The 26,111-nt window shown below is 38.5% G+C and overlaps 1 protein-coding gene across 3 annotated transcripts in view; it reads right to left on the reverse strand.

The window, feature by feature from the left end:
- LOC114651134 (probable ubiquitin carboxyl-terminal hydrolase FAF-X) overlaps nucleotides 1–26,111 on the reverse strand; it is a 420,397-nt gene that overhangs the window by 85,802 nt on the left and 308,484 nt on the right. For all 3 annotated transcript variants that reach the window (XM_051926098.1, XM_051926097.1, XM_051926099.1), the window contains exons 30-32: nucleotides 5,093–5,300; nucleotides 4,221–4,441; nucleotides 29–219 (exon numbers count right to left, since the gene is read on the reverse strand). In XM_051926098.1, the coding sequence (XP_051782058.1) occupies nucleotides 29–219; nucleotides 4,221–4,441; nucleotides 5,093–5,300 (620 nt within the window). The remainder of the gene's footprint in view (nucleotides 1–28; nucleotides 220–4,220; nucleotides 4,442–5,092; nucleotides 5,301–26,111) is intronic.

Here is a 26,111-nt window from a genome sequence, read left to right on the forward strand (position 1 = left end):
ATTATAACAAACATTATTGCTCTATTACCTAAACTGTTTCCAGAAACCTCTCGGAACATAATATTGAAGCCTAGAAGCTGCCAAGTGACCAAAAATAACTTGCAAGTGTCGTAGAACTCCAATATTATACTCCTTCCGATCCTCTGTTTTGCTTAAACAAGGCTTCTCCTCATACTGATGGTGATAGCTAAATACTTCATCCCGAGGATCAACATTTGTCTATGAAAGTAAAAACATAGTTAATATTAAAGCAAAAAGGTAGTTAAGTTTGCTTATAGCAAGTGTCTTGCACTAAATTTGTATTTTTAATAATTCACAGATATATAGCTAATGTCCCAATACCACAAAAGAAAAATGTAGACCTATCAACATGTAATATATTGTTCATTTAATATAGATTTACTTATATTACTAATAGATCAGATATTAGTTATAGTAAATAAAAGACCAGATACCATGAGCAAATGATATGATGGCTACATATGAAGAGTTGTTTACAATAATTAGGTATTGGCAATATGACCTTTGAGGTTTAGGTTTATAACAACTTGAAACCAAAACCAGCATTTGGATTTCAAAATCAATATTGCTTATATGGAGATCCTACCTAGTTTCCCAGAATCATCAAAGGCTCTTTTATTACTGAGGTCCACATTTATTTTGTGAACAAAGGCCAATTTGTACCAATAAAGAACATTCTTCTTTAGAAATTGTTTCAGGGGGACACTTTTACCCCAACCCCATTGGATAAACAACCAAGGCCTCAGGGCTCAATGTAAGAGATGTGTGGATATAAAGAACATTTGCCCTTTTTATGTAATAACAGGACATATTTGACTATGGGGAGAGACAAGGATTCATTCCATGGTCAGATGGTCTTTCAGACACACCAGCTAAATTATTAAAAAAAAAAAAAAAAAAACATTTATCAAACATTATCATACCTCTTCTGGGTATACATTGAAAATGCTAGTTTACAATAGAAATTTAGTGTGCGGAGTACCTTAAAAAAAGAATGTGAGATGCATTACACACATTTTGAGAACTAACAATATGACTTCCTAGGGACTTGAATATGACTTCCTAGGGATTTTCTACTCTTCTAAAATTGCGTTCACTGAGAGCATTACTGGTGTCCTGTTATTACAAGAAAAACAAAGACAAACACCATGTTTAACGCTGTATCCCTTAGAACGAGAAATGATGCCAGAGATTTTATGTGATCAGAACATAACAAAAAGAGGTGTTAAACTGGGTAAGATCATGACCACATATACAGTGGAGCAAAAAAGTATTTAGTCAGCCACCAATTGTGCAAGTTCTCCCACTTAAAAAGATGAGAGAGGCCTGTAATTTTCATAATAGATATACCTCAACTATGAGAGACAAAATGAGAAAAAAAAAAATCCAGAAAACCACATTGTCGGATTTTTGAAGAGTTTATTTGCAAATTATGGTGGAAAAAAAGTATTTGGTCAATAATAAAAGTTCATCTCAATACTTTGTTATATACCCTTTGTTGGCAATGACAGAGGTCAAACGTTTTCTGTAAGTCTTCACAAGGTTTTCACACACAGTTGCTGGAATTTTGGCCCATTCCTCCATGCAGATCTCCTCTAGAGCAGTGATGTTTTGGGGCTGTCGCTGGGCAACACAGACTTTCAACTCCCTCCAAAGATTTTCTATGGAGTTGAGATCTGGAGACTGGCTAGGCCACTACAGGACCTTGAAATGCTTCTTAAGAAGCCACTCCTTCGTTACCCGGGTGGTGTGTTTGGGATCATTGTCATGCTGAAAGACCCAGCCACGTTTCATCTTCAATGCCCTTGCTGATGGAAGGAGGTTTTCACTCAAAATCTGACGATACATGGCCCCATTCATTCTTTGCTTTACACGGACCAGTCGTTCTGGTCCCTTTGCAGAAAAATAGCCCTAAAGCATGATGTTTCCACCCCCATGCTTTATAGTAGGTATGGTGTTCTTCGGATGCAACTCAGCATTCTTTCTCCTCCAAACACGACGAGTAGAGTTTTTACCAAAAAGTTCTATTTTGGTTTCATCTGACCATATGACATTCTCCCAGTCCTCTTCTGGATCATCCAAATGCTCTCTAGCAAACTTCAGTCGGGCCTGCACATGTACTGGCTTAAGCAGGGGGACACGTCTGGCACTGCAGGATTTGAGTCCCTGGCGGCGTAGTGTGTTACTGATGGTAGCCTTTGTTACTTTGGTCCCAGCTCTCTGCAGGTCATTCACTAGGTCCCCCTGTGTGGTTCTGGGATTTTTGCTCACTGTTCTTGTGATCATTTTGACTCCACGGGGTGAGATCTTGCGTGGAGCCCCAGATCGAGGGAGATTATCAGTGGTGTTTTATGTCTTCCATTTTCTAATAATTGCTCCCACAGTTGATTTCTTCACACCAAGCTGCTCACCTATTGCAGATTCAGTCTTCCAAGCCTGGTGCAGGTCTATAATTTTGTTTCTGGTGTCCTTTGACAGCTCTTTGGTCTTGGCCATAGTGGAGTTTGGAGTGTGACTGTTTGAGGTTGTGGACAGGTGTCTTTTATATTGATAACGAGCTCAAAAAGGTGCCATTAATACAGGTATCGAGTGGAGGACAGAGGAGCCTCTTACAGAAGAAGTTACAGGTCTGTGAGAGCCAGAAATCTTGCTTGTTTGTAGGTGACCAAATACTTATTTTGCACCATAATTTGCAAATAAATTCTTTAAAATCAGACAATGTGATTTTCTGGATTTTTTTTTCTCATTTTGTCTCTCATAGTTGAGGTATACCTATGATGAAAATTACAGGCCTCTCTCATCTTTTTAAGTGGGAGAACTTACACAATTGGTGGCTGACTAAATACTTTTTTGCCCCACTGTAGCTGCAAGGGCTTGGGAGCCCATTATTTTATAAAACGTTCCTTATGAGTATGCCTACAATACTTTTTGCTGTATAGCCTGAAATAACCAAGGAGATCAACAGGAGAAGAAATCAAGGATAATTCTGGAGTTGTAAGGTACTGCCCTTAGTAAAAACACACAATCACAGAAGTCATTCAAAAAAAATGGGATCTGTATGTTTTGTGCTGGACAATAATGAAGCACAGGCACCAAGACAGAAATAGTCTTAAACAGACAGAAATAAATGATACTGGCGCAAGTTCGAGCCAAGTCCAAGTCAAGTCAAAATGACTCATTGACAAGCACCACACATTAAGTACAAACAATAAACAAATATGCAAGGATCCAACACTTCATTTTATAGTCGTGCACATTATTTGCACTGTAATACTGAAGGAGGACTCAAAAAAATTTCCAAAAGCCTTCAAAAATTTTATCGCATAATTGAACACCTAATAAAAATAAATGTTCAAAGATGCAGTCAAGAAGTCAAAGCAACTTTTTTGTCTTGCACCCAATGATCTTATAACATGCTCTGGTTGTCAGGGTCCTTAAACTAGATTAAGCGTGTATGCAATATACCCTTCCAAATCAAATGCCATCCCGTTTTGTACATTTTATGTAAAGAGGGTGAAATATTACTGTAAACTGCATATTTCTGTGATGTACTTGTAAATTAAACAGCCGCCTCAAATAAATGTGTAAAATATGGGAAGTTTTTTTTTTTTTTTTTTTTAACCATTTAGGCTAATGAGTAGGGAAGCATTAAATAGGTAAAGCATTAACATCTACAGTGTACATACTTAATTTGACTTCACACGTAGGGGAATGTAATGTTATCTTTTGACATAAGGGAAGGTTAATGAAGATATTAGATATATGATTAGTGAAATGGTTATGTGGTCTTTGTGTTTTCTAGATTGTAATAAACCTATATATAATATATAATATTATTTATAATATAGGAATTATATTGCAAAGGAAGATAGAACCCTTGCACTTTGAGATCAACATGTGACATATGTAGTTTAACACTGCTCTACAAAAATATATTTACAACATCACATATATTACAGGTACTACAATTAATCTTTACATACAGTTGGGTTACAGTATAAACATACTACACTTTGCAAGACCATGCCCTCAGCTCCAGACTATGCCTACCATGGCATGAAAGCCAGGAGATGGCTAATTTTTCATTCACCATATCATGAGCAAGGATGATATTCTTCATCGGGCATCACAAAGAATCAACCAACAATGAACAATTAATAATTCAAAAAAATAAATAATTTTAAAACCAGAGTTCATACCTCATTATCTTGCTTTTCATCACCAGACATGTCATCATCAACATCACTACCTGTGCCTTCAATAGCTAAAATTCCATTTCTGATTGGTGGTATCATATAAAGCTGCTGAATGACTGAGTTCATATAACATGTGGCACCAGCATTTTTCAAGCCTACAAATCCTTTTGGAGGTCGAGGCCCAACTGGTGGCAAGTATTCCCATTCTGTAAGTGCTTCACAACCTTTTGAAGAAAACGTACAGAAAAACAAAATGCTTGAAAACAAGTAATTAGCATTTTCTGGTTCAAGAGATCAGTACATCACTATTTATTTGAAAATTGAACATGTAAAAGAAACTCCTATATATTTAAATTTTAATTATGAGCATGTGAATAAGAATGATCAGTAGGTCACACTATAATTATTGATTTAATGGAAAATGTAAAGAGATAAATTGCAATTTAAATGTGATAGCTCATCACAAAAAAATACAAAATATTGCTGATGATCAAAATTAAAAAATGTGATTTAAAGTTTAAATGCAATGAATTAAATGCATTCTATAAATAATAAAAATGTTAACACTTATGTTTAAATGTTTATAAAATATAAAACTTTGGTTGTATCATCATTGACTACATTAACTACTATATACTATGATAACAGAAAACAATGACCCTAAATTTGATGGCTCCCTTTTTTGGTTCATTAAAAAAAATGAAAGGCACTTTATATGAAAGAATTTATGTATTAATAATAATAATTCATTACATTTATATAGCGCTTTTCTCAGTACTCAATTAGTAAGATTTACCCTATTTCCAAGGGAGAAAATGTTTGAATATTTAACAACATAGAGCAGAATACACTGAACATGTAAATACAATTCATACCTAAATAATACATGTCAGTTAAGGTGTCTACAATTTGCTTGAGATTTCTGACACAGCCTACAGCAAGTGCCACCAAAAGCTCAAAACCAGCATTAATAGTTGCTGGAGTACTACAGACAGGAATGGCTTGTTCAGCTGGGAATTCACCACTCTTCATGTACTGAAGATAGACATTTGAAGCTGGAAATATGAAGTCATCAATCAGTTCCTAAAATAAAAAAGAAAACCACTAAATGATCTTATTCAGTTAAAACAAAATAATTTCTTATGAACATTAAGTTTTTTCTGCAGAGTTCCGAAAGCCAAAACATTGTAAGTGTAAATTCTGTAAGTTTTCATTGTGCAAGTTTTTCTCTGGTTATTTGTTTTCTTTCCTCTAAAATACCTGTAGATCAGAAAGGTTGGGGACTATTTCTTGGTGACTGGTGACCCAATAAAGCCATCCCTTTGCTCACAAATTCTTGGACAGACTCCATCTACTGTAACCATTATATTGGTATAATCATGAACTTGGGATTGTAACCACTAAAATGTATTGTGTAAACAGGTAGCTGTATGACTAGACAATACCTCAGATTATAATTTCTGCATAGCTTGCAGAAGCTACAGTTAGGTCCATAAATATTTGGACAGAGACAACTTTTTTCTAATTTTGGTTCTGTACATTACCACAATGAATTTTAAATGAAACAACTCAGATAAAAAATGCTTTAGTTGCCTCACATTCTTATGCAATCATTTTGTTCACCCCACTGAATTAAAGCTGAAAGTCTGCACTTCAACTGCATCTGAGTTGTTTCATTTAAAATTCATTGTGGTAATGTACAGAACCAAAATTAGAAAAAAGTTGTCTCTGTCCAAATATTTATGGACCTAACTGTATATTTACTAATTTATCAGCAGCTTTAACACCATTAAAAGAGTAAAAATGCAAAATCCAAGTAAGCACAGAGATGATTATCAAAATGTATCTAATTAGAACATAAGGACTGGAATTAATGGGGTTTTGAAACACTTTTTTCAAATTAAAACTTGGGTACCCGGAGTAGAAATGTTCTTGTCAAAATCTACAGAATCCTTGGTCAGCTTTCAATACACATGCAGTGTTTTTTTTTTTAAAACAACTGAATAACTGACAAAAAATTACATTGGAAAAGCCGTGTGTGTGGATGAAGAAAAACTAACTTGAAACTAATTGCCAAAATTAAACATGATTGCAGAGAAAATGAAATAGAATACATTTTAATCTTGTGTTTGCGACTTGACGATGTGCAAATTTTCTGGTAAGTTGAACTCTGAAAGGGAAGCTTGACAGAGGACACATACTTGTGCTTCCTACTTCAATTTAGTATGAACATAAACATTTATATTAAATGTTAAACAAAAACACACGAGGGAAAACAGCAGCATGAAATGTTATCTACATCTTGGGGAAAAACATCATGGTACAGCATGAATTTCATTTTCAAATTTTAATACCTTTCTTTTGTTAAGTCTGCAGTTTTTAAAATTTTTAATTTTTTGTTTTTCTGCTTTTCAATGCCAGCGAGCTTCATAAACCATAGGTGGTTTGCAGTGTATTGAACAACAAGAATTATATGACAAAACATTCTACCAAAGGCAACAGAAGCTCTTATTAAAAATGGTGCTCAGTTAAATCAGTGCCTCTGTAATGGCATGCAAACTTTACATTAAAATAGTAAATAATAATGTTAAGTCACCTGGTGTAGATGACTTGGCCTTAAAAACATTAATTGTCACATTAATTTTTGTTAGTCTGCTACTTCTTCATAAATTTGATAACTTTCCCACTGCTAAAAAACAGAAATACCATGAGGCACTTAATGAATCACTTTTGGATAAGCAGCAGCTTTTAATAATTGTTTGGAAGGATATATTTGTGACTTCCCAAGTTCAGAGTTGATTTTCTGTCCAATCCTGTCCCACCAGTTAGTTTTGAGAATGAAAGATCACTAGTGCAAAGGTCACGAGGACAGGGCACCCTAACTATGGAGTTGTGCTTGTACTGTACTGAAAAAGTAACGAAAACCCCCAGTACAGTACCAGAATTTAATTAATGTCAGTCTTAGAAATAGAAAATGGCAGTTCACAGTACCTTGTGCTCATTTCTAAGAGCGATCAGAACTCTGAGGGGGCCTGTTTGCTGTTTAATCTTGAATCATCAAGGGGCCAAACAAGCTGAACAGTTCAAAGAGCAGGTTCCTCTTATTAATTTAAGAGTGTGACATAAAAGGGAGGTGCACATTTGAATGCAGGCTTCGGTAGTGCTGGGCGATATTGACAAAATTCAGTGTCATAATATTTATCCAATATATCACAATATTACTGTATTTATCAATATTTAAATATATGTTAATAAAGATAACAATACTGTGCCTCCCAAAGGTGTACTGCAAATTTTACACTGCATTTTCAAAATTTAAGCAAAGCAAAAAAAAAAAAAAATTCCAGAAAGAGAATTTGCTTTTATTTACTTAATAAAATTCTTTCTTAACGATACTGGCAGACACTGTAACAAAATCATTCACCAAATGGCATTATAATTAAGTTTCACTGGACACTTCTTAAAATATTTCAAAAGTACAAAACTGCACCCAAAAAAAAACGAAAAAATACACAGATTACTGTAGTTCACTTTATTGACTTTTCAAGGACTTCAGATATTTTGAATGGACAAAAAAACTATGCAAAAAACAACAGAACAGAAAAAATAACACTATTCACAAAGTGTGTATTCTTATAGTACAGATGAAGAGACCATGTGCTTTTATTAACTCAGTATTCTGAGAACTGTCACAGGCTGCAGGACAGAAAGACAAGCTTATCTACACTCTTGGCTTGAGTGATGCTCTATGTCAAGTAACAATGTTTCCACCCGCACTAAATGCCCTTTAAGATAGGACACTATTTGCAGGAATATAGTATTTCTGTAAGGCGAGACACTTAAGATAAAATGGTTTTGTTGTTTTTTCAACATTGTAGAGGATTACACTCACTGTCTGCATCAGCCATCTGCAGACAGCTTTGCAACTCTTTCTCAGTTGCATGTCTGCTGGCAAGGCCAATTCCTGACTTTTTGGAAATTTCTCAACCCTGCTACACAAGGAATTTTCAGGAAACACTATTTTATATATAACTTGTGTCTTGTGAGCTGGAAAATATACATATTACACACATATAGAATATATAAATTAAGCCACAAATAACTAACTGTGCAAACCTTTATTTTATTGAATACCTCCTTACTGAGCACTAAACATTTTTAAACTAACTTTTAATATTTCCTACAAAGCAGAACATTAACAAATGACACAGTCAAATTGTGCTACTCAGCACAATAATCACAGACTACAGTTGAATTTTAGTGATAACATGGCTCCCGACACAGAGCAGCAGTCAATTTTTTGCAGTCCATGGATACTGGACATATGTGGCATGGACATTTTTTGTCCATTTTTGCTTCTATAGCAAGCTTTTTCAGGTGATGTGGCTTGTGCAGCTGCACACTGAGAAGCTGCTATAGCTCCTTGCCAACCACCTCTTGATTTATTCCTCCTGGTCTGAGCTCTGTGCCTCTACAATTTCCTGCCCATAACATTCATGATCTGATGTACTGTAGAAGCATCAGTCTGCACTGCCTCACTCTGTGTTTTTAGTTTGTCTTCCCACTGCCTACTTCTGAGTATCTCAGACTCATCATCCGCAATCAACAACAGGGGCTCTTTAAAGGAATTGCAGTTCTGATAAGCATCATGGAATTTCTTTCCTTAACTCTTACCTCTCTAAATTCTTAAATATCTTCATAATAAATAACAAGATAGAAATTCAACTGTAATAAACATATAGTATACATATAAAGAAATCATGAAAAAACATGCTTTATACATGTGCTGTTTTCAAATGCAGTACTCAAAATGCGCAGGTCAGAAAACAGACACTACTGCATAGAAATTTAAAGTAATGTTATACAGAGGTCATGTGTTTTATAAAGAAGTAATTCACTGCATTCCCCTTATAAACCATTTAGTTCCAAAGAAAGTTTGTAAGCACTTCTTTATTAGTTTACAGTTTTTGTTAATAGTGTTTATACAATTTACAGTTCAGATATGTGGAGTGACACAACAGATTCGTTCTACATTCAAAACAGCCAACTTATTTAATATTTGAGTGACTTTTTGCCTGCATTCTTCATAGTTTAGTGGGGGCACTGTTTTACTGAAATAAATGTGACTTGGCATTATACACCTGGGGTAAAGCGTTCTGAGTATGTTTTTAAATCTCTCTTTTTACACAATATAAATGGGACATATTTCCTTAGCATTATGCTCCATTACAGCATACATAATTTTCTAGTAGTTGAATCATGGCAAATGGACTTCTTTCTTGTTAGGTAGATGCTTTTCACTGCTCGTCGAAGCTGACAAAGCTACTTGGATGAGCAGTGAAACGTATCTACTTAACACGCAAGAAGTCCAGTTGCCATGACTCAACTACCATATAATTTCACCTGGACAACTGAGAATCTTCACAAACATACATAATTTTGTTCATGGATTTGCTTTTCTGTCATACACGAACCCATTAGCTAATGAATTCATGATCATTACCTGACTTAAAGTTCATTTTTACTTTTGTGTCATGTTGCATGTCAAAAGAAGCTGCAGCTCATCTTTTCTGACACTCGCTGTAAATACCAGTGTGGCTGCTCTTGAGGTGTGCAAAAAGGTTGCTTGTGTTTCCACCCTTTGTATCAACGTGTCGCTTGCTACATATTACATACATTTGGTCAGTGTTGGTAATATACAAATTCTCTTCTCTGATACCAGTGTATATCTCCTCTGTTACTAATCAAAACAGAGGCAATGCCCTTTTTGCAAGCACACATGTACATTTGACAGCAAGAGCATGTTGTAAGCTGTGTTATTTTTTTAAGTTGTGGAGGTGAAATGGCAATATTTTATGAATAGATGTATGAATTACACATAAGTATAAAAGTTGTAAACTATTATTAAATATTGTTAAAAGTAAAAGTTCTAATTATTGTGTGAAAGTAACACAAGTATAAAAGTGTAAGCAATATGCTAGGGGAATGGGGAAAGAAAAAAAAAAAAGGTAAATAATATTCAAGCACTCCATTCTCTATTATATGTAAGCGCGATCAAAAATCCAAGAGGGACACGAATTTAGACCCCTCAAATCTACCCCAACATATATTAATGTAAACATGCTGGATAGTCCAGAAAGGACGCTCCTCTTATTGATGTACAGAATGGGGCATACAACAGAGGTGCATGATTGTGCATCAGAGCACTCAGGCATGTGTGAAAGCAGGCTGGGGAAACAAAGCAGCTGTTTGAGGGTAAGGGGAGTTATCAGTTATTTGCTTCGGAAACGTTTTGGTAACGGTATTGAGGTCCAAGAGCGGATATCAATACCAAAGTCAAAATTTTAGTATTGATCCAACACAATTTTACATAAGTTCTACTTTAGCTCTTACCATCAAACCAAACTTGTCACAAAGAACCCTAAATCATCATCTTGAAATCTGCTAGCTTCTTGTCTTGAATAAGGACAGTGCACCGTTCATACTATATCCCACAGTAAGTACACCACACCAAAGGTGAACTATCAAAATGTTAACGTAGTGGTTTGGGTAATGCTTTTGTGCATTAGAACCTGCACAATCAACAGAAACAAAGGGAAAAAAATAACTGTCCTGTACCAAAGGACTCAAAAGCAAAATGTCTGTAAGATGTTGCTAAAGTGCAACTACATTAGGCAACAAGACTATGATCCAAAATCATGAGAATCTATATTCTCTAATAATTATTCACTCAACACCAGAATAGAGCATCACCAAGGCAGACAAAATGTGTACGTACAATATAAACAGATGCAGTGTATGCACACAAGCAACAAACCTGAGAGAAAAGAAAATGGTATCTTATACCATGTGTGGAGATCACTCAGTATGTGTTCAGTATAATATGTTTAGAATTGCCTCTTTTATCATCCAAAGTGCACAAGCTTGACACTTTTGATTTGTTCCAACTCTGCTTGGTGCTTCCTTTGTAGCTAATACTAGCAAAAGCCCCATACCTTCCACTTGTTTATGGTCACAATTACTGATTGAATTTTTTTTTCTATATTTAAAGTTCATGGAATAAAATCCAACACTGCCTTAACACTAGAATTACCATAGCCTACGAAAAAACTCGTAGATCTGGCCCACCTTAAATCTGTTCGCACCTCTCTGTCAGCGTCTTTTGTCCTGTAAATGTGCCAATAAAGGCAAGCAGCCTGCTATTCCATCCCCCCACAGCTGCATAACGTGCACAAAGTTCTCTCAGCTCATGCCTTGATTGATTAATTGGGAGTGAAGTGCTGGAGTTTTAGAGTGGAAATAATTGATCATTATTTGGAACACATGCATTTCATGTGCGTTCCGTTTCTACAATAATCTGTGTAAACACATTGTTAAAACAGAAATGTTTTTCATATTTTAGTAGTAAATGACAAAAAGTTGGCATAAATTATATAATGTGTGAAGTCTGAAGTCCAAAGATCAACTAAACACTTTCACAAAATGTTCAAGGATAAAACAACAGCTTCCGCGGCGTAGCAGTAAGACCTGCTGACTTGTAATCAACAGTCCCTGGTGTGATCCCAACTGCCTCCTATATTTGTGAATTTCCCCTTGGGATTAATAAAGTATCTATCTATCTATCTATCTATCTATCTATCTATCTATCTATCTATCTATCTATCTATCTATCTATCTATCTATCTATCTATATTTGCCGTTTTCAGTTGTGAGCTGCTCTTATTGTTAATATTATACAGTACACACATATACATTTGGTTTGCATCCGTAACAGACGGTGTACATTTATAGTACTTGTGAAAGTTACCGTTTTATTTTCACTTTTATTCTCTCAGTCACGATCACGATACATACTACCGCCCCCCCCACCCAGGGATCTGACGCTGCTAGTTTTTATTTGAAACTGGGAATAACTGTAGATGTGAGTGGTGTTTTGAGGCAATGGAACTGGACATTCTCTGATCTGGAGAGATAAAAGCTGACACACAGTCAGCTGGTGAATCTGCCTTTTTCGTGATCTCACCGTCACTTGATTTTTTTTAATTCAGTTTTATTGAGATAGGTATATATGATATTTGGAATTATTCATTTTATGACCTATATAGTACATTTCAGAAAACACTGTGGCACGGATGCAACATTATTCATATTCATTCGCATAACATCTTACGCTTGTAATCAGTGACCACGTGTTTTTTTTTCCCCCCGATCTTGCCAGTCTCCTAGTTGATGTATGGGGCTGTTTCTTTCGTATTCCACGATATACAGAGGAAATAATAGTACAGAGCAGTAAGTTCAGCGCTATATGCAATCATCAGATTCAAATGTTAACAGTTCACACACGCAAGGACCGTCCTTCCTACATTTACGACATGTGTACCTGTTGCAATGCGCACACTTCTCTCTATGCTGTGGGTTCTATTACACACCTGAAAGAAAGAGACAATATACAGTGGGTACGGAAAGTATTCAGACCCCCTTCAATTTTTCACTCTTTGTCATATTGCAGCCATTTGCTAAAATCATTTAAATTAATTTTTTCCCTCATTAATGTACACACAGCACCCCATATTGACAGACAAAAAAAAGAATTTTTGAAATTGTTGCAGATTTATTAAAGAAAAACTGAAATATCACATGGTCCTAAGTATTCAGACCCTTTGCTGTGACACTCATATATTTAACTCAGGTACTTTCCATTTCTTCTGATCATCCTTGAGATCACCTTCATTTGAGTCCAGCTGTGTTTGATTATACTGATTGGACTTGATTAGGAAAGCCACACACCTGTCTATATAAGACCTTACAGCTCACAATGCATGTCAGAGCAAATGAGAATCATGAGGTCAAAGGAACAGCCTGAAGAGCTCAGAGACAGAATTGTGGCAAGGCACAGATCTGGCCAAGGTTACAAAATTTCTGCTGCACTTAAGGTTCCCAAGAGCACAGTGGCCTCCATAATCCTTAAATGGAAGACGTTTGGGACAACCAGAACCCTTCCTAGAGCTGGCCGTCCGGCCAAGCTGAGCTACCGGGGGAGAAGAGCCTTGGTGAGAGAGGTAAAGAAGAACCCAAAGATCACTTTGGCTGAGCTCCAGAGATGCAGTCAGGAGATGGGAGAAAGTTGTAGAAAGTCAACCATCACTGCAGCCCTCCACCAGTAAGGGCTTTATGGCAGAGTGGCCTGTCGGAAGCCTCTCCTCAGTGCAAGACACATGACAGCCCGCATGGAGTTTGCTAAAAGACACGTGAAGGACTCTGAGATGGTGAGAAATAAGATTCTCTGGTCTGATGAGACCAAGATAGAACTTTTTGGCCTTAATTCTAAGCAGTATGTGTGGAGACAACCAGGCACTGCTCATCTCAGACTGGGCCGAAGGTTTACCTTCCAACAAGACAATGACCCTAAGCACACAGCTAAAATAAAGAAGGTGTGGCTTCACAACAACTCTGTGACTGTTCTTGAATGGCCCAGCCAGAGCCCTGACTTAAACCCAATTGAGCATCTCTGGAGAGACCTAAAAATGGCTGTCCACCAACGTTTACCATCCAACCTGACAGAACTGGAGAGGATCTGCAAGGAGGAATGGCAGAGGATCCCCAAATCCAGGTGTGAAAAACTTGTTGCATCTTTCCCAAGAAGACTCATGGCTGTATTAGCTCAAAAGGGTGCTTCTACTAAATACTGAGCAAAGGGTCTGAATACTTAGGACCATGTGATATTTCAGTTTTTCTTTTTTAATAAATCTGCAACAATTTCAAAAATTCTTTTTTTTGTCTGTCAATATGGGGTGCTGTGTGTACATTAATGAGGGAAAAAATTAATTTAAATGATTTTAGCAAATGGCTGCAATATGACAAAGAGTGAAAAATTGAAGGGGGTCTGAATACTTTCCGTACGCACTGTATGTGACATTTTGAAGAAATAATTTTATGACCTGAATAGTACCAATCAGAAAACATCTTTGCACTAATGCAATATTATTTGAAAACGAACAGTGTCAGATCGGGTGCAAATTTATGCTGGCGCTGTTACTTAGAGTCAGATCAGGAGAGGCGGGGTACAGCGCAATCGTGATTGAGAGAATAAAACTGAAAAAGGCTAACTTTTTCAAGTACAATAAATTTATACTCAATGTCCCATGTATTTGTCTCTTTTTTTCTCCATGCTGCGTTGACACCGTGCACCAGAAAGCGTGAGCGTATTCATGTGAACATGCAGATGGCCATTTGCTGTGTGCTATAACACGTTTTATGAGGAGTTCGAGTATCTCGGGGGTCTTGTTCACGAGTGAGGGAAGAATAGAGCGGGAGATCGACAGGCGGATCGGTGTGGCATCCGCAGTGATGTGGGATCTGCATTGGTCTGTCATGGTAAAAAAGGGGCTGAGCTGAAAGGCAAAGCTCTCAATTTACCAGTCGATGTACGTTCCTACCCTCACCTATGGTCATGAGCTATGGGTAGTGACCGAAAGAACGAGATTGCGAATACAAGTGGCTGAAATGAGTTTCCTCAGGATGGTGTCTGGCCTTTCCCTTAAAGTTAGGGTGAGAGGCTTGGTCATCCAGGAGGAGCTCAGAGTAGAGCCACTGCTCCTCCGCAATGAGAGGAGTCAGATGAGGTGACTCGGGCATCTGATCAGAATGACTCCTGGACGCCTCCCTGGTGAGGTGTTCCGGGGCACGTCTAACCGGGAGGAGGCCCCAGGGAAGACCCAGGTCACGCTGGAGGGACAATGTCTCTCGGCTGGCCTGGGAACGCCTTGGAATTCCCCCGGAAGAACTAGCAGAAGTGGCCAGGGAGAGGGAAGTCTGGGCATCTCTGCTCAAGCTGCTGCCCCCGCGACCTGATCTTGGATAAGCGGAAGAGAATGGATGGATGAATAGACAACCCATCACCTCGAGGGCCCTTCAAGGAGAGACAGCCTCCACGCTGTCCACCACCTCCAAGAACTACCCAGCCCTCTGCTACTGTCATAGTCCTGCTCCCCTTCAAGTGCTCCTGAAAGGATGCAGGTGTGTGCCACTTCATTGACATTTATTTTAAAAGCAGAAAACATACAGGGCATGTATAAATTATACTCTGGTGGACACCAAGAGAAGCCTTTGTTTCCATGCAGAAAGATGGAGAGGTCAGGTCAGGTAAGTATGTACTGGTAAAGCACGTTACCGCACCCACCCCAAGAAGAAACAGCATGGGATCCTGGATGGTAACCCTCCAGGCAAATATGCGGTTCAATCTCACACTGCAGAAATGACTATCTGCTGCAGCCAGGTGTTACGTTGGTGTCCCCTTGGCCTAGTCTAGCTGCTCGGGTCCTCAACAATGAGGATCCTGTGTGCTGGATCAGTCTCTGGAAACATGGCCGTAGTGCCGTAACCGACACTCCATCACAATGCAGGTAATGTGCCTCATTCGGGACTCCATGAGCAACCGCTCGTTTGACACAAAGTCAAACCAGCATTACCCAAGGACTCTCTGAAGAAACACAGTGCCGAAGGAGTCGAGTCTTCATCTCAGGTCACTGGATAGCATCCATGTCTTGCAACTATATAGCAAAATAGGAAGTTCCAGGACTCTAAAGACTTGGGCCTTCATTCTTTTGCAAAGGTATCGGGAGCGCCACACACCCCTTTCCAGCAACCTCATGACCCCACTGCTCTTCCAATCCATCTACTGAATTGATGGTGATGGCACTTTAAAATAAAACTGTTACTGAGCGAGTTGCATCTCCTTTTGGCTACTGGCTTCTATAATATTGTACACATGTGTGCTCTGGCTGTCTGGTGACAACTAGTAACAAAGAGGTTCTTCACCAATTTTAAAAACCAAGAATATGTCATCTGTCAGATTCTAAAGAGTAGAAACATTTTCTGAAAATCTTTGAGAAGCTTACAAAAGTTGGAAATATGTGTGCACTTTTTAATATCATGGATCCTGTTGAAAAAATAAGCGCATTTCTCCCATTTTAAGGCTGAAGAATAAGGAAAGCATTTTTATTTGTTACTGTTAGTGTAAGTGTAGCCCTTTCAGGGAAAATGTCCCAGGCCAGTGAAATACCCTTGAATTCTGTTGAGGTATTCTTTCTTTATATTTGATCTGTATTCTGGCCAAGACAGTGACAGGCCCTTGGCCTCTGCCGTGTTTGAGACATGAGAGATGAGTGTTAAATAGGTAAGTACTAAAGAGGTACTTATTTAAGTAAAGGCTAATCATTAGGATGACAGACACCAGTTTTGAGCATATGAGACAGACGTGATGTGTAGTAATGAGTGGTGTTGGCAATGTAGGTGCGCATCAGAAAATCGACAGAATTATCATTTAAGCTAGGGGCGTGACCAGAGAGAGAGAGAGTGACGGTGTGGGTCTGCTCCTTGCTCCCTCTTAGTTTTCTTTACGGAACCTTTTGAACCCAACACCGTCGACAACGTAACCAGATGAGCTGAACTGTTGAGGACAAAACACAAGGGAATGGTGAAAAGTGCAAGTGCTTTTATTAAAAATAAATAAATAAATAAAAGTCAAACAAAAACAAGTGTTCAAAAAGTGCAGTGCTTAGAAAACAGAAGTGCTGGTGGAGGTTAAAATCTAAATTAATACATCCACTAAAACGAGGTTAAAATTTAGACAGGAGTCTTAAAAATTCTCACCCACAGTGCTTCCCTTTTAAAACTGATGCCTCTCTGGCTTACCCTACTTGGATCTTGCAGCACGAACAGACATCCACCAACAGGTGCAGACATCCTTCAAAACAGGCCCATGTCCACGCCACCCAATTTACGGCGTTCCACCGGGAGCCAATGAACCCTACTCCCATGCCAACCGCTGCCAATCCATGTTCCACCCAGTGAAAGCGCACCATCCTCCCCCTCCTACCAGTCACAGGTTCCGCTCGGTGAGAGGATCCTCCTGAGTGTAATGACCATTCCTGTTCCTGGCTGCTCAGCAGGAGTGATCCTCATTCCCCCTTCTGAGCGCTGGCCACATGCTACCTTCTGGGGCACCATTCCCATCCGCATGCTTCTCACCAAGCACTGGCTCACTACCACTCCTGCCTTTCTCTCTGCCCTTTAACCTTCGCTCTTTTGTTCTTTTTCGTTTCTCTTTCCCCCACTTCTCATACTTGTACTTCCATTTTAAACTGGGGACGTGGCACAGCTGTGGTAATGAGCAGCTCCCGGCTTCAGTTAGGGTTGCAGACGATCCAACATCTGCGCACTAAGTGCAGGGCTGTCCATTCCCATATCGCACATGGGAACCGCTCGCCATGCTACCACATCTCCCAACACGAAGATGTGAATGTAGCGATTATTTATTTAAAAACGCCAATCAGCCATGGACCTCACTTTACCACAGAGAGGTGTAAGACTACTTGGGTCATGTGATGGCTGACATGGGATAAAAGCTGGTCTTTTTGCCAGTCAAGCAATTCAGTTCAGACTAGCAGAAAGTCAGTATGTGAAGAATGAAGGTGGCTTTGCGGTGATTTATAAGAAGAGGAATAGACAGTTATGTATCCACATGTCATGCCTATTCTAATCGTATGTGTGCAGTGCGCTGTTCAAAAGCTGATCAGTCAAGAAAAAAACCTGCAAGGAAACACACTATTATTGTCCTGACTGTGATGTTAAGATTCTGTATTTCACTGTCCTTCAAGATATACCACACAAACTACATATTTTGACAATATATACAGTATTAGCATAATTTGCATTATTGTTCATTATTATTATTAGCATCACTATTATGCTTTCTACACTTCTGACTAGTGCTGGGTGGTATGACCAAAATTCTACATCACGGTATTTTTCAAAATTATACCGGTTTCACGGTATTGGATGGTATTTTTTCCCATGCATGAGTGGATGTTAACCACATTTTCCACTGCAATTACTGGCTAAGAATAATCTATTCCACCGTCATGAGAATTGTACATTGTACAAAAAAACATTTTAATGTGCACACAAGTATTAATACAGGTTTGCATGGCCCCATAAAGTGATAGTTTTCAAGGGCTGTGGCACTAATGAAGAGAAGGAATCACATTGCATGACAGTTGCAGTCAAAATATAGAGCCTTTTTATTGAACAATGTTTGCAAACAACTTAAACTAAAATTTTGACAACATATTTTCAACCATCCAAACAGGCATTTAGACTTAGTAAAATATCCAGAGGTGCTTGTCAAAAGTTGTATTGCACTGAACATGTCTTAGAAAAGGAATAAATAGTAAATATTTTTTGTAAACCAACTACACTTTGTTAATGTTAACAATCTCTGTCCACTGACATGTTAAAGTGACTTTTTAAACAACTTCACCATCACTAAACTGCATAATATTTAAACTAATAAATAATAACAATAAAATAAATAATAGTGCAACTTCCAGTAATAATACAATTACTTCCAAAATTCAAGCCCAGATGCATTACACAGTATTCACCAAATTAAAATAAAATAAAACAAGTGCAACTTGGTGATGACATCTTTACCAACTGAACCATCATTAAGGCAAACTGCATTAATATGGTCCATGCTTAAAAGCTAAACTATATACATAAATAATAAAACTGCAACTTGCATTTATAATGCTATTTGTGGTATAGCCCTATGGAAGCATATTAAGGCCACAGTGAAGAAAAAAAAAAACAACTATATGTCAAGGTTAAAGTCGACATTTGTACTTTATTCTTGTAGTTTATTTTGTCATTAAAGTAGAATGTCGCAAACTAAACTTTATCCTAAAATCAATGTTTAATTCACTAGATTTTCTCAAACCCTGTCATAAGTTATGTAGCACATTAAATGCTTTGTGTTAAGTGTTTCCCGACCCAGTTGTTAATTGCTACACTCTTCTTAAACTGACTTCCTCTTACACTAAGAGGCAGCGATAGCCAAACAGAATTCATTCACTTCATGATATTCCTGCTTTCTGAAAATGAAGAATGCTAAGGTAATTTTTCATGATGAAATGCACAGTAGTGTGGCAGTAGTGCTGCTCCCTCGCAGTAAGAGGTCCCCAGGGGTACGTTCTGTGTACAGAACTTTATGGCAGGTGTGACGAGGTTCCAAAAAACTGGATGTATGAATAGGTATCGCACAGGTTTAACTTAAATATTGTGTAAATGTTGGGTTTGTGATATGGTGGTCGAAGACACGAACACAGAATTCAATGGATGTTCTTCTGAGCGGGCTTTCTTTATTGCATGCGTGCTGTCTCTTTCTGACGTACCAAACCCCCAGTTCCTATCCTTCCTTTTTCTTTCACCACATAACCAATCGCCACACGATAAACATCCTTGTGAAATTAAAACTAGTTATGAACTTAGACCACGGAGTGTTCAGAACTTTAAAAAAAAAAATCTTCGTTATACATGTTTAATTATGCCAACCATTCAGGGTTGGGCCCATCCCAGCAAGCATTGAGTGCAAGGCAGGAGGAAATCCTGAACGTGGCGCCATCTCATCGCAGGGTGAATACGCGCAATACATACACTAGCAGGGTTAATATAGCATAACAAAACCTGCCATCCTACATGACTTTGAAAGGAAACTGAAGCACGCCGAGTAAACCCATCAGAAAAACTTGCAAATTCAAAGCAGGGAACACCCAGGACCACCTTGCTGCGAGGCAGCAGTGCAACCTCCACGCCACCGTGCCCCCACATGATTGATACATGCTTTAATGCATTTCATCATGAAAATTATATCAAGTATTTATCTTAGCATTCAAAACGTTCAGGGAGCAGGAATATCATAAAATTAATGTATTCTGTGCCTCCTCTTAGTGCAAGAGGAAGTCAGTTTAAGAAGCATGTAGTGATTAACATGGCTCCGGGAACACAACACAAAGCATTTAATGAGCTACAGAACTTATGACGGGGTTTGAGAAAATCTAGTAAATTAAATATTCATTTTAAGATGAAGTTTACTTTACGATTTTCTAATAACAAATTATGAGAATGAAGTCAACATGTCGACTTTAATCTCGACAAACGGCGAGAATAAAGTAGAAATGTCGACTTTATTCTCGTCATAAGCATCGAGATTAAAGTGAAAATGTCGAGAATAAAGTCAACAAGTCGTCACACTATTACACAGTACCCAGGTACATTACACAGTATTGAAAAAAATAAAACAAGTACAATTTGGCTTGCAGTATTACCCACTAGTATAGAAACCGTATTCATACATTTGAACATAATGGTCCACATCCGACCTTTTAAATCCAAAGTATCTCCAGACAACAGACGTGACTCCTTTTTCCAGCAAGAGTTCTTCTGTGTCATCATGTTCAACTTTATTGTCTGCTACAGCTTCTGTTTCGGAATGTTCTCTGTCCATTTTCACCGCGCAATACCTTCACTAACACATGTACAGTGAGGAACATAAGTATTAGAACACCCTGCGATTTTGCAAGTTCTCCCACTTAGAAATCATGGAGGGGTCTGAACTTCACATTGTAGGTGCATTCCCACTGTGAGAGACAGAATGTAAAAAAAAAAATTCAGGAAATCACATTGTATGATTTGTACAGAATGTATTTGTATTGTACTGCTGCACATAAGTATTTGAACACCTGGCAATCAGTAAGAATTCTGGCTCTCAAAGACCTGTTACTCTGCGTTTAAGAAGTCCACCTCTACTCCACTTAGTAATCTTAATTAGTAGCACCTGTCTGAGCTCTTTAAAGACACCTGTCCACCCCACAGTCAGTCAGACTCCAACTACTACCATGGACAAGACCACAGAGCTGTCAAAAGACACCAGAGACAAAATTGTGGACCTCCACAAGGCTGGAAAGGGCTATGGGGCAATTGCCAAGCAGCTTGGTGAAAATAGATCAACTGTTGGAGGAATTGTCAGAAAATGGAAGAGGCTAAAGATGACTGACAGTCTCCCTCGGACTGGGGCTCCATGCAAGATCTCACCTCGTCGGGTATCACAGATGAAGAATCAGCCCAGAACTACACGGGAGGGGCTGGTCAATGACATGAAGAGAGCTGGGACCACAGTTTCAAAGGTCACTGTCGGTAGAACACTATGCAGTCATGGTTTCAAATCACGCATTGCACGGAAGGTTCCCCTGCTCAAGTTATCACATGTCCAGGCCCGTCTGAAGTTTGCCAATGACCATCTGGATGATCCAGAGGAGGCATGGGAGAAAGTCATGTGGTCAGATGAGACCAAAATAGAACTTTTTGGTCTAAACTTCACTCGCCGTGTTTGGAGGAAAAAGAAGGAGGAGTTGCATCCCAAGAACACCATTCCTACTGTGAAGCATGGGGGTGGAAACATCATGTTTTGGGGGTGCTTTTCTGCGAAGGGGACAGGACGACTGCACTGTATTAAGGAGAGGATGAATGGGGCCATGTATTGTGACATTTTGAGCAACAACCTCCCTCAGTCAGAGCACTGAAGATGGGTCGTGGTTGGGTCTTCCAACATGACAATGACCCGAAGCACACAGCCAGGATAACCAAGGAGTGGCTCCGTAAGAAGCATATCAAGGAGCGGCCTAGCCAGTCTCCAGACCTAAATCCAATCGAAAATCTTTGGAGGGAGCTGAAACTCTGTGTTGCTCAGCGCCAGCCCCGGAACCTGACAGATCTAGAGTAGATCTGTGTGGAGGAGTGGGCCAAAATCCCTGTTGCAGTGTGTGCAAGACTACGGGAAACGTTTGACCTCTGTAATTGCAAACAAAGGCTTCTGTACCAAATATTAACACTGATTTTCTCAGGTGTTCAAATACTTATGTGCAGCAGTGCAATACAAATAAATTCTGTACAAATCATACAATGTGATTTCCTGATTTTTTTTTTTTTTTACATTCTGCCTCTCACAGTAGGAATGCACCTAAAATGTGAATTTCAGACCCCTCCATGATTTCTAAGTGGGAGAACTTGCAAAATCGCAGGGTGTTCAAATATTTATGTTCCTCACTGTACTTCGTTGTATGCTGGTTTAGCGGTGTAGCTGTGAAAAAGAGTCCCCGCACAACACCTCCACTAATGTATGTACTCCATTGCATGTGTTTAGCGGTGTAGCAGTGAAAAAGGTCCCCCTTAAACAGTTTCCCGCAGCGCCACATTCCAAACGTTGTTTAGACAATTTAAACCTGTGTTGCAGTATAAGAAAAATCCGTATCTTAACAAAAATAAAAAACGGTTTTCGGTATGAACCAGTATACCGCCCAGCACTACTTCTGACATTGTACTTTTAGTGTTTTACATATTTTACAGAAGAGAGATCAGATTTAATAAATATGTAACTTTTCAAGAAAAAAAATGCCAATGCTTTTTGCATGTTTTTTCAAGAAAAAATGCAACGCTAAGGAGGTTAAGGGCTGATTCTTCGGTGAGTATTAAAAAAGGTACATGCCATGTGATAACTTTTCTTTTTTTGTTTTTACTTTTTTCTTACTTATTATTATTGCAGTGTTTGTTAGCATTTAAAAAAAAAAAAAAAAATTCTCTATGGAACATTTTTTCCAATGAATACATCTTTTTACTTGTTTTATCAGCTGTGCCTGCCTCCCTTATTGTCCCACTCACTGTCTATCTTGATACTTCATGAACCTGGGTTACTGCTAGAGCCTAAGGTAGAGACACTGGGTTATGACATGTTGCAAAAACCATAGGACATTTCTAAAAGACTGTAAGAGAAACTAAAGGTGAATTGTGGTATCTTAGCGAAATGAGTCCTACAAAGTTTTCATTTCTCTGTGGAAATGTCTTTCTTTTCAGAGTTAAAAGACAGCCCTAGCCATGGATACATCTTCCAATGACTTTCTTAATTTATTCTTGAGCATTTTTTATTTTCTGGTGTCACTGAAGTTACTTTTTTGACCGAGGTTTAAAGGCAGCCAGTCCACAATAAACATTTTAAAGAAATAACGATTATGATCTCAATGTAGCCACAAACTGCATGTTTTGTGTGAAACATGGTTCAGTAGTGATAGTGCTGTAGTGCTAATCAAAGCAGCTTATCTTGCAGACAGTCCACAATAAACATTTTAAAGAAATAACGATTATGATCTCAATGTAGCCACTAACTGCATGTTTTGTGTGAAACATGGTTCAGTAGTGATAGTGCTGTAGTGCTAATCACAGCAGCATATCTGTATTATCCTTTTGTTTATTCTATTCATCAAGAAAACAGACGCAATGGTTTGGAAAGTATTTTCACAAATCATCTAAGCTGTAAAAATAACAGCCTTAGTATTTTAGGATCTTGAGTATTGTGCAATGCTTATTCATGGAGTATGCCACAAAACTTCAGAAGTCACAGTTTGTTGATTAGGGTTCACCTGTGTGTAATCCAAGTGTCACATGATCTGTTACATGATGTCTGTATAAATCGACCTGTTCTGAAAAGTCCCTGACTTTGCAACACCACTAAGCAAGTAACAAGAAGTCCAAGGAGCATTCTAAACAAGTCAGAGACAAAGTTGTGAAGAAGTATAGATCAGGGTTGGGTTATAAAATACCAAAAATGTCAATATCCCATGGAGCACCATTAAATCAATTATAACAAAATGGAAAATATATGGAAATACTACAACTCTGACAAGAGAAGGCCACCCACCAAAACTCCCAGACTGGGCAAGCTGAGATTAATTGGAGATACGACAAAGACATCAAGGTTAAGACTGAAGGAGCTGCAAAGATCCACAGCAGAGATGGGAGTATCTGTTCATAGGGCTAATTTAAACAGTACACTCCGCAGAGCAAGGCTTCATGGAAGAGTGGCCAGAAAAAAAGCCATTGCTTAAAGATAAAAATAAGAAAACACGTTTGGGGTTTGTCCAACAGCATGTGGCAGACTCCCTAAACACATGGAAGAAGGTTCTTTGGTCAGATGAGATTAAATTAAACTTTTTGGCAATAATGTAGATGGCTATGTGTGGTGCAAACAACAATTCCCATTACCCCCGAGAACACCATTTCCACAGTGTAGCACGATGGTGGCAGCATCATACTGTGGAGATGTTTTTCATCGGCAGGGACCAGAAAACTGGTCAGGATTGAACAAAAGAAAAATGGCAATGAATACAGGGAAATTCTTGAGGAAAACCTGTTTTAGTCTGCCAGAGATTTGAGACTGGGATGAAGGTTCACTTTCCAGCAGGACAATGACCCTGAACATACTGCTAAAGCTACAGTAGAATGGTTTAAAGGGAAACATTTAAATGGCCTAGTAAAAGTCCAGACCTCAATTATACTAATTGAAGGTTGCTGTACACCAACACAACCCCTCTAACTTGAAGGAGATGGAACAGTTTTAGGAATGAGTGAAAATCCCTGTGGCTAGATGTGCTAAGCTAATAAGACATTCCAAAATGGAATTGCAGCAAAAGGTGGCTATACAAAGTATTTACTTTGGGGTGTGAAAACCCATGCACACTTATGATTTCTGCATTTTTGTCATAATTATTGTTTATGTCACAATAAAAAACATTTTGTACCTTCAAAGTAGTAGGTATGTTGTGTAAATCAAATGGCAGTAACCCCCTGAATAATCCATTTTAATTCCAGGTCGTAATGTGACAAATCATGACAAACACAGAGGGGATGAATAATTTTGCAAGGCAGTGTTTATGTACTAGCTGTATTACCTGTCTTCACCTGGTAAATTTCTTAAGGTAATGAGAGGTCCGTTATAGTGTTGTTGGTTAATCAGGTGTACCAGAAGTACTAAGTAACTTAAGCGCTTTCTGTACACAATATTTGTAGGTTTTTTTTTTTTTTTTTTTAAACCAAGGACTAATATTATTGGCAGGCAGTGTGGTGTACTTGTTAAAATTTTGGACCTAGGACTTCAAACCCTGATGTTACGGGTTCAAATCCTGCGACTGACACCGTGTGTCCATGAGTAAGACACCTCACCTGTCTGTACACCAGTGTAGTAATAATTCTTTGCATTTATATAGCGCTTTTATCACTACCCAAAGTGCTTAGCAATTGCAGGTTAAGGGCCTTGCTCAAGGTCCCAACAGAGCAGAGTCCCTTTTTGGCATTTTACGGGATTCGAACCGGCAACCTTACGATTGCCAGTGCAGATCCCTAGCCTCAGAGCCACCACACTATAACAAATATCACCAAATGTATATTAAATGTTGCAAGTCGCCTTGGATAAAGTCATCAGTCAAGTATTGAGTAATAATATCAGCTCACTGGAGCTGCTTACTCTTGAACATACTATATACACAACTGTCAATGAGTTAAACATTCCTGCATTAGATCAAGTTCTCTTCCTTCTAGTGACTTGGCATTTTTTCATGATCATTGCAAAACACAGTTTAACAGGAAAGTGTTTTTTTTTTGTTGTCCTCTCTAAGCTGTATGTCTGCTTACCTTTTTTCTGGATGCCACGCAGCACTGTTAAACTGTCGTGTAGCTATTATTGTGCCACTCTTTCCCTCTCCCGCACAGCAGTTTGGAACAGCAACGCAGCTCTTATTTTGTTTTTGACTATTTAGTAATGCACCCATGGCTCCTGAAACTCCATGGGTAATCCCCATCCCCACATTTTTATGTGCTGCTGATTCACACGGCATGACACAGGGGTCCACATTGCTCACACCTCTCGCTTGTTGTTCATGTGGTTTGCGGCGTTTGAAATATATTTTTTTGGTTTACATTTATCTTATCTTTCAAGAAATATGTGCAACAAAACCAGGAATTGTAGGTGTGTGGTACCATGACCACATAATTGCGCTTAGGGTTCTTCTCATGGCAAGCAGTGGTGCGACCGTACGTCATGGCTGACAAGAAAATAACAGTGATGTACACATATGGCAAAGCTGATAGGAAAAGAACTGCCGCGACATCGGCTGACAGTGTAGTACATTGGACAGGCTGACTGTTTTCATTGCAAATGCAAGTCATACA

This window comes from Erpetoichthys calabaricus, chromosome 4 (assembly GCF_900747795.2).
Source record: "Erpetoichthys calabaricus chromosome 4, fErpCal1.3, whole genome shotgun sequence".
Classification (NCBI taxonomy): domain Eukaryota; kingdom Metazoa; phylum Chordata; class Cladistia; order Polypteriformes; family Polypteridae; genus Erpetoichthys; species Erpetoichthys calabaricus.